The sequence below is a fragment of the Diadema antillarum genome, unplaced genomic scaffold (genome assembly GCF_040938485.1).
Source record: "Diadema antillarum isolate AM-2024a unplaced genomic scaffold, OU_Dant_1.0 scf00000139, whole genome shotgun sequence".
In the NCBI taxonomy this organism is placed as follows: domain Eukaryota; kingdom Metazoa; phylum Echinodermata; class Echinoidea; order Diadematoida; family Diadematidae; genus Diadema; species Diadema antillarum.
In genome coordinates this window covers 748,712-759,175 of record NW_027271028.1, presented here as the reverse complement: position 1 = coordinate 759,175, position 10,464 = coordinate 748,712, and the positions used below count along the sequence as shown (strand labels likewise).

The 10,464-nt window shown below is 38.9% G+C and overlaps 1 protein-coding gene across 1 annotated transcript in view; it reads left to right on the top strand.

Moving 5' to 3' along the window:
• The first annotated feature begins 4,846 nt into the window (after positions 1-4,846).
• LOC139721122 (protein Wnt-10b-like) overlaps positions 4,847-10,464 on the top strand; it is a 32,980-nt gene continuing 27,362 nt past the window's right edge. The window contains exons 1-2 of the mRNA XM_071632452.1: positions 4,847-4,945; positions 7,155-7,366. Coding sequence (XP_071488553.1) covers positions 4,847-4,945; positions 7,155-7,366 — 311 coding nt within the window. The remainder of the gene's footprint in view (positions 4,946-7,154; positions 7,367-10,464) is intronic.

Here is a 10,464-nt window from a genome sequence, read left to right as displayed (position 1 = left end):
ATTGCAGCACATTCTATAACAGTTAGATCAAATATTTATGCAGCATATGAATAAGTCAAGTAATTATGTTACATTAATTGTGCAGCAAGACATTCAAGTTATATGTAGTGCCAGTCTATTAGCTGTATGTTAAACAACCTATACCCTGTATGGTCGTAGTGTATGATTACTTTCATGTCTTGTTAACTTTTCTTCTGTATGTAAAGGCTGTTATAATATATATTTCAATGGATATACACATATTGATATAGAATTATGCAAATATACTTTCAGTTATTAAACTTCAGAGTATGTAACTTACAGACCAAAAAAATCTATATATATATATATATATACCTGTATATAATGTCAATTTGTTCGTGATTGTGTAACTGTAATTGTTGAGTGTGTCTTTTATTATCTAAGATGTATTTACATGTTATTCTGTCTTGTCCTTTGTTTTTGCCTTGTGTCTCCTGTTTAATTCAGGAGGCAACCTATGTCCTTTATGTCACATTTTTTACTCTTATGATAAAGAATGTTGAACAACATACTACACAACTAAAAAATAGATACAGACCCTGAGAACAAAACACTATAGAGCAGTTCGGACGCATCAAGAGTATGTGACAGTACAAACTACAGGGGAACCTTGCTATAACAATCTGTTTGGGACCACTGAAATTTCCTAGTCATATCAAGTGTCTTGTTATATCAGAGATGGAAACAAAAAGAATATAAAAGGAATGGTACCTGAAAAATTACCTCATTTTGTCAGGTATCTCGCTATATCAACCTTGTTAGGAGGTTTTTCTGTTTGTGATTTGCATCAATAGATCAGCTGTGAAAGAAAGGTTGTCAGTTTTTAATAACACCTGTTTAAAATCATTGAATGGAGTAACAGTGTGACATCATAGCCATTCATTGCCATGACAACTGGTTCTAAACAACCTCATGTAGCCTGAATAAACACAATGGTTGCCAACCATGCTTGACCAAAAGACTGACATCATCACTTTGGTTCTCTATTGTTTGTGATTTCTCATAAGACATGCTTTATTACAATAAATAAGCATTACTTGTTTATAGTGGTGCATATGGGTTACTCCTGTTGCATACATATTTCGTCAAGTGACATCATATCTAAAAGTCGATAGAAATTTGGACAGAAGATGCACGATACAGATACCTTTGATATACACCCATGTTTGATCAGTACTATTATTGATTTCATTTGAATAAATAGAAAGTAAATCAGTGAAAACTTTGAGTTTCATCTATATTCATATGATAAAGTGCTGTGTTTGCCTGCCTGTGTGAGGTAATGTATGTGTCATGTCATTTTGGATAACTTTTTTTTTTTCAGAGGTCTGCAGATTGCCATGGTAATCAATGGTATCAGATATTATGATTGAAGAGGGGGAGAGAAATGCCCCCATCCTCTCACGACCCTCACCCAACCATTCTTAAAACCAAGGTGCATTTCATTCATTCATTCATTTTTATTTATTTTCATTTGTATCAGAACATTTTTCATATAATTTGTATCAGAACAGGTGCTCATGCACACTATGTAAGACATTTCTAATATTTGAAGCGTGTGAATCACATACAAGGAATGCAAGATTCATTTATACCTTCTGTTACGACCTGTGAGTGAATCAGGCTCACAGTATTCGTCTCTCTTTCCTCCTGCAGTATTAATCACCTTATGATTAACTGTGACTCAAAATTCAATCTGCTTGGCATGAACTTAAAGGGCATGTTGTATGACAGAAAGATGAAAAGACTCAGACTTCACAGCAACTTTGATTAAACCAAATTAATCGGTGCAATGTTCTATAAAAAAGTGTGCACAATACTGATTGATTTTCAGTTTTTCGTGTGTACATATTGACTGGAAACATGACGTAAATGAGCAAACTGATTGAACAGTGAACGTTAACAATGGGTCGGGTTGTTCCTCTTTCTACCTGTGGTTAGGATGTCGTCTGTCTTAGATTCATATTCCAATAATCATAATTAAGATCTGGAGCCAGATACTTATGAAAAATTGTGTGTATAAAGTAGCCTTGTCAAGCTCAGAAACAAGAAGGTTGCGAACAAACGATCAACTGGCCTTTGATTTATGGCGTCATTTTGTTCGCACTACGTGATAGAAACGCGTCATTTTATTTGCTCATCACTTTCATGACGTCAGAAGCGGGCTAGCACAGCCACTCATAGCTTCTCATCGAGGATCATTGCACTCTTGGAGCAGTAAAGTTCTTCTCTGTAGGAAGAGCGTTGGGTTTACGACCGTCTGATAGGCAAGGCCGTTGGGGGCGGCTTACTCATGTTTGATGTATTCAATAACCAGTCAGTCTGAGATTTCATCGATGAAAGTCTCAAAAGTAGAGCTTTTTAAATTCCACGTTCTGACACCATAGTGAGTGGCTGGCGTTGATTCAACTCAATACTAGGCCTAGAAATATATGATTTTCCCCTGTCATGCTTCTTGGTAGGCCTACATTGAAATAAAGCTCATCAATTTACAAATGAAAATTTCGTATATCCTTAATACTTTGACGACAATATTGAATTGCTGATGTGAAAATGCATGTTTTCCATATCAATTATTCTTTAGATATTTTGTCAACTGCATTGACAAAATTGGCTCTTGATTACAATTTTCTTTTGAATTTGTACAGATCTTCGTCTGGCAGCCTCATTTGCAATTATAGAATCACATTAAATCAAGTTTATCTCCTTTCATAATGATTTGGCGCAGTCGATGTGAACCGCAAACCCAGTATCCGTTATCGACACCACCATGCAAACCACTTCCTTCAAAAATGATCTAATGGTTGTAAAGTTATGAATGAGCCAATACTGTAAATACAAATGTATAATATATTTTACCGTAGACTTCGATGTTTGAATTGGGAGGGTCATGAATGGTTGGTCTTCTCAACCCATTGAATCTGACTTGGTGCAGTCAAGGCTTACAAGAGTAGACTTGTACTAGGTTGGCTCGTGTTATGCAAAAAGGAAAACAAGCAAGTAAAAGTTTTAGATGGGGGATTTCATTTCCTTTGTAGCAGTACTTCAGCTGTGAGTACCTGGTATGCACATACACTTGCACATAGTAATTCGCCAATGCAGGACAAGACTGGCATATCGAAATGAAATTTTGTTTCATAGTCCATTTTCCTTTGCCAACAGAGAGTAGGTCTAACATGTCTAATGATCATAATTGCTACATTGACCAAAACCAGTGATTTCAGTCTTGAACATTCACGTTCTTGCGTTTTGATCTTCCGATCTTTTGATCTTCAACACTCGAAAGCTGTAAACGTGAGGGTTAAGAGAACACCAGTGACTGACTGTTGGTCCAATGGGAAAATGTCAGAGCTACCAAGTCTCACGCATTCTGCGTGAGACTCAAGAATTTAGGCTCTGTCTCACGATCTCACGCATGGCACCCATTTTTCTCACGCATCTGGTGAAGTCTGCAATTTGGGCCAAAAATAAGGAGCATAGCTCAAAGGATTAGAGTGATAGTTGCAATTGAAGGTATATTTCCCTTTTGCCTTTCAAAATTAGTAAAAAATAGTCACTTAAGTATGCACCAGATCTCTTCATTAAGAGCTAATAATTTAAAAAAGCTCCCTACCATGGGAGAGGGACACCCTCCTCGTTCGCGTGCGCATGCGCGCGAGCGCCGAGACGCCGAGTCATAAAAATCTCACTCATAAAAGTTTTTTGAACTTGGCATCTCTGAAATGTGTCTGTCAGGGCGCGTTTGTCTGTTTGTTTCCGTTCCCTTGTTCTCGCGCGCTGTATAGTCTCCTCTGTGAGAACGAGCTTGTCATGTCGCTGACAAAGGTAGTCCTATATGCCTTGATGCATGTAGAAAAGATCGTGATGAAAATGACAAAAGACATAAATTACATGTTTGTGTTTGCTGAAGAAATGGTTTGTACGGTTGTATTGAGAAAATGTTTGATGTCACCGCTGGATTTCAACGTATCGTGCTCATATTGGCGCACACATCGATAGCAGTCCCGCCGCGCTATTATTGTGCGCCCAGGTAACTTAAAGGAATTCACCTTTAGTCTCATGAACATTATCTGCACATAAATGTAACGTGTAATTGTTACGGATTTATATTCAATGCTATCGTTTCACTTATCATTAGTGTTTTTGATGTTTTTGACTATTGCGTATTACATTCGTCACTTATCCCCGGCATTAGATGTCTGGAGCTGTTTGCTCAAAGTTCGCAGATATTAGTCAATTGATACTAGTAGTCCAAACCAGCTCATGGTGTATTGTAGTCGCATGTAATTCTTGTCTTAATGACCATATAGTATCACTCAGTTGTATCAAGAAAGCATATAATCGCTGCGATAACTACAACCATTCATTTCATTGAGTGTTCGTTACAGCGTTCGACCACTGAAAAATTAGCTTTCTTACGACTTGAGTTGCAGTGACGAAAGACCAAATGATAAAAACCATTCTGATAATGTGACTCATAAGAACTCATAACACAAGAAGATGATAAAGCAATTTCAGACCACTATTTTCTTACGTATGTTATGGCAGAAGATAATTCACACTATAACCAGTTGTAACTTGACTGATTTCATTACGTCGCTGCTCCGTCTAATAATTATCGCGTTAACGTGATAATTTTATAGATAAGATACGATCATAACATCTTAAAAACATATTGAGTACAATAAGAATTGCACTTGCTTGAGGGGGGGGGGGAATGAGATTTTTATAGACATTGCGACGACGTATCGATAGATCGATATGCATAGTCTGCGAATGCTCGTTTTCCTGAATGGTGACTTCATTTTAATAGATGCTGATGATGATGACGACAGTGAAGATGATGACGATGCAAACGAGGACCATCGACATGATCGAGGAGGAGGTGGTGTACGTGGTGGTGATAATGATGGTGGTGGTAATGGTGAGGGTAGTTTAGATGTGATAGTTGTAGGCTTTTGTCTGTGCATTAGATTGCTCGTGAGGTCAGCTCGATCACACCCTCGATCGATGTTATCGTCAAAGGCCACTATGACGGGGTGTGATCCCAGTCAATTCAAGACATAGGTCGTACTTGTAGTCAGTCCATTGGGATCGGGAAGGGGCAAAGCCACAAAAAGTGGGTTGTCGCCGACCGTAGACCCCGCAAACGGTCGAGTAATGTGTTAGCGATCAGGCGGGAAACACTGCGATGAGATTCGACGCAAAGTAGGAAGTCCCGGTTTTCTTTCTCCGCGGGGAAAGTTGAAGAGAACGAGTCAAAAACTGGAAAATGCCATCGCTCCTTTGAAGTGTCGTGGTAAATACCCGTCGCTCTGTCTTGGGTGTGTTGGACATGACGCCGAAGCTGTGGAAGAAGGGATGTGCGGGCGGGCAAACTCACAAAGGTCTCCAGAGTGAATACTATTTAGCTTCAGGCAAACTGTGATGAGACGATGAAATGCCGGGGAAAAAAGTCACATTAAAAGCATTAGAAATGAAATTAGCCATTTCAAATATGAATTGTTGTCATACAACAAAACGTAAAGCTTCTCAAGCAGAATCTTTGGTTTCGTAGAATTCTGTTCTGTCCTCTATATTTGATTTTTTTCCCCTCTTTGTTCAGTCATAACCGAATTCTGTAGTAGGTATAAGATTACAATCGGATATGACAGTGCATTTATCATCCCAGATATTTGCTACATTTATGATGATTATAATGATTTGTTTATGATGACAAAGTGTGAGTATGCACTTCAGTAACTTTTCGCTGGTGATACCATATTGCCAGATGTCGGCCTAATCTGTATTTGGTAATAACGTTTATGTTACCAATTACCTTGGCATGTATACTTCCCAAACTATCCCCACACTTTTTTAATAACATATGCATGTGCTTGCATTTACTGTCCGTACGAAGCCATTACAGATGACGAGTTATTATAAAGTATCATAATCATCATTTGTTAATGACATGCAATCTACTTGACGATTAAAAACCGTTCCTTGATTTGACTTACGGCAGCTAATTAAATCGTTTAGATAATGAGCAAGGAATGGAAACTTCGTGTGGTTAAAAATTACGTTACACAAGAGAAAGTGTTTTTTTCTTTTTTCGTGAAAGTTTAAACTTTGGAGGAATACTGAGGAGCAGGACAAGATGCATGTCAATGGTTTAAAAAACAACAACAAACAAACACATAACCTGTACACCACTACACCGTTACACCATACATCGCGTATACCATTGATACTCGTAACTTTTCATATGTGTTTAATGATGATATATAGATAGATGGATATATAGATAGATATAATAATAATAATAATAATAATAATAATAATAATAATAATAATAATAATAATAATAAGGTCTTATTTACCCAGGGTAGCCTCTTCAGTGTTGCCACTGCTCTACCAGAGGGCCCTGCTATTACTATTACCCTAGCGTTCCCAGGTACCCATTTATACACCTGGGTCGAGAGGGACACAGTGGGTAAAAACATCTTGTCCAAGGACGTAAGCACTGGGCGGGATTCGAACTCGGGTCCTCCGGTCGGGAGTCTTATCCACTATGCCACAGTGCCCCCACAGATAGATAGATAGATAGATAGATAGATAGATAGATAGATAGATAGATAGATAGATAGATAGATAGATAGATAGATAGATAGATAAAGATAGATATATGTATGTAAGAGAGAATAATGGACTGATGAGCGGAAGTATCATATATCAGAAAGCTTATTCGTCGTGCACCAGTGCAGTGCAGTGAGAGATGGGGGAGAAAATGCTACCGGCATGACCGGTGACTGGTATTGAGGAATGATTGTACACCAGCCATTTATTATACTGGGCCCTCCTACAGATGAAACAGGATGAGAATAACCGCAGAAATGGAGAACGGAATGGGAATGCGGGACACAGAGAGAGGGGGGAGGTAGAGTGGTCCATCTACCCTTCATATTTTTTTTTTCATGTTATAACGGAAAGAGAGGAAAATTTTGACACAAAATATGTCAGAAAAAAAGGAAAAGAGAAAAGGATGGAAAGAGAGAAACTTTATAGTAACTGTGGAAAAAAAAAGTGGAAGTATAGATTGACATGGTGTCATGCTGCTTTCGGTAAAGACGAGGGTGTTTCGTTGCCGCTAGGCGCAAGCCGCCCCGAAACGGCCCGGGTGGAGTTGGCGGGATGTGCCGCTGCGATCTGCCAAAGTGAGCCGGCGGCAGGCAACTAACAAGGACAAGGCGAAGGCAGTTGACATGGGGTCTGTGATCGATGGAGTACCGTTGGGATGCGAGCTCGAAACAGTTACCAGTCGGCAAATTGAAGGAGTGGGTTGGTGGAATTACAATCAAGGAGCGTACGTGGGTAAAGGAGTGGATTTTCCTCTCCATGTGCAAAACAAAAAAGTAGGGACAAGGCTGAGCGCTGAGACTATATTCCAAGTTCGGCAGCTCACAAAAGAAAAGTCGCTTTGCTATGCGCATTGATATAGAAGTTATGTTTGTCATACTACTCATTCATATTATCATCAGAAGATAAACAGTGTTTGACCCATCCATATCCCCCCTCCCCCGTAGTGAGATTCCTTGATTGATTTCAGTCTATTTTTATGTTTTCCCCTAGTATCCAAACTCTAGCTTCTATTTCTTGTCAACAACACCAAGGAACGAATAAGAAAAGAAAAAGAAAACGAATGGAAACAAAAAATGTCTACAATGTCTGATAAAAAAAGAGAAACCCGTGGCGCTGCTTTCCACGAACGATTGACTTTAGTATTCAGTGTGGTCCGCCAGAAAGGATGCCAGAAATTGAGTCCTTTAAACCCCCTTGTGTCCAGGCGAATTAACGATGCCCACTTAACACACTATTGACGAGCGCTCGTATAATCCTAAATAGCTCCAAGATTCGTGCATGACGAGAAGGCATTAGCGAGAAAAATGAATAAGAAAGAAGTTCGTTCGGTTCGTTCCCTGATTGGTCAAGCTGTTGTGTGACGTAGCTCGGCTATACCACCAACCCTTTCACCGGCAAGAAAGGTCCAAACGCATAGGCTGACAAACTTTCGTTCTCTATGTTTGTTTCTTTTCTCATAATATGTCCCCCTGATAATTACTATCAAGGTCCTTTCCAAGTACAAAGTATTGCTGTCGAGATGATATTAAAGTTTTAATTGTTCTTAGTGATGAATATGATTAAGAAATAGAGTTATCCCATGGACACTGAGAACATTACCGACTAGTAACTGCTTCTAAGAAGAGTTGACCACATTTCCATCTCACCCCCTTTTATTGCCCCCATCGACCAGTTGAAGATCAAGTTCTCGCGACCACCCTGGTGTGTTCAGTGATGCCGTCTCCATATCGTTAAACCTTTAAGGTCCCGCGGATCAGCCAGGCTCAGTGGAATTATCGCAGGTGACAAGATCTGTAAAGTGTCTGTTTTGTCCCTTCGCTCTCAGGGATAAGTGGTACAGCTTTCTGTAATCTGCAATTGGACGTAATTTAGTGGTGACTTTCAACACACTAAATTGAGAATCAGTCTTTGAGAAGATCAAGATTAAGGAATACACCAATGGCTTCACCTCCCTAAGGCACTACTTTTCTGGGACGAATAATGTCTATTGGAGTACCTTCCTTCCTGGTCTGACGAAGATGATGCACATGAGGTTATTCGATTGTCATTCCTCTGCTACAAAATCTGATTGTCGACGCAATTACGGAGCTTTACTTGGATAAACATTTACAAGTGTATGAATTTTCCTGACTTCGTCACTTCAAATATACATTCATTTTGATATATTTCGTGGCGTATAAAGGAGTTTGCGCTCATTTTCCTGACGAAAACGGAAGAACGGAGAATAATGAATTCTGTAACCACAGCTCTGGTGGTAGTCCTGCATCTGACGTATACCAGGTTTGTGACGAAATCAGTGTGACATATCTGTTTGCATTGATAATACATGACTTTACATGCATATCAATTTACTCAGCGCAAGTCTGATTGATGAAATTTGGGGAACGTCTTTAAACAAGGGAACAGTAGATATCAATGTCGCCACATGCACGATATACCATCCATAGACAACATTTGATTTTTTTAAGGGGTATTCAGGCCCTCTTGATTTTAATAATGGAAAGAAAATGATATAACGTGTTTCTTGACTTCCGTCCTCTTACTGCTGAAGTGATATGTTGCCTTTATAACGAATCTTTATACAGACACAACATTCACAAGATCGTTCAGCATGGCTTTCCAGTCAGACGATCCAGCTAATGGCTGACATCGCGAAGTAATTAGAAAAAGTTTTATATTTTGTGTTAACTTAGCCCAGATACACTGCACCACTTCCGAGAGTATTTTTTGTCCACATAATGTCTAGCTTGTGAATGCAAAGTTGTGGGATGTTTTCGGTAATTCTGTTTTGTTTTGTTTCGACCTTTCCTTCAGAATATGAAGAATTTTATTAAGTGAATATAGCCAGAGACTGCTCTTTGTTCATTTTGTATTCGATACTCGATTCAATCTGGACAGAACTTGGCTAAAACACACAAGACCCTGACACCCCGCCGTGCTATGCCATGGGCAAAATATGATCGACTTAATCTAGTTTGTGATGGAAAAAATGTTGCCAAAATTTCCGACGGCTGGTTTCAAGCACCATTTTAGACCAGCGGGGGACACCGCCTTTCTACCGGCTCTTTCCTCTACTTCCTCTCGCCTCCTTTCGATTTCTAACATCGTTTACTGGGCGGCTATTATCACACAGGCAAACCTGAAAGTCCCACTGATAGATAAGTCTATGACTTACTTTAAATCTTCCTTTTTGTTCATTTCATTTCATTTCATTTATTTCGTATACCCAAATCACCCAACGGTATTTACAGTGGACGAGATTTTCATTCAAAGAACCTTTGGAAGATAGTCATTCTATATGTACTGATAAAAATGTTTTCATATCTGATAAAAAATTATTCTTCTCTTCCTCGAGCGTTTACATTAACCTTACAAAAAAAAAATGGAAAAAATGGGGAAAAAATGATGGCGTATCAATCGACACCCTTTTCTGATACAATTGATATATAGCTGCCCTGAGTAAGCTTATACTTTATGCACTGATGTGGACCAAATGACATGATTATCTTTCCTCTGTTACTTCAAGTATGTATTCATTGCGACCATAAACAATGCTGTCAACGAGTAGTATTTTCATTTAGATTGAATTTCACTCACACACACACACACACATATACAAGGATATACTCAATATATATACATATATCCATAGCGAGCGAGAGAGAGAGAGAGAGAGAGGGAGGGAGTGGAGGAGACCTCATCAGCAAGATCCCCTTTTTGATGATTCTCAATTTGAAAATTGTATTTTAACGTCACATGCTTATTGATTAGTCAAAAAATGTTGATTGTGTTTCAACGATTTTATCTCACTTTAAGTCTTGA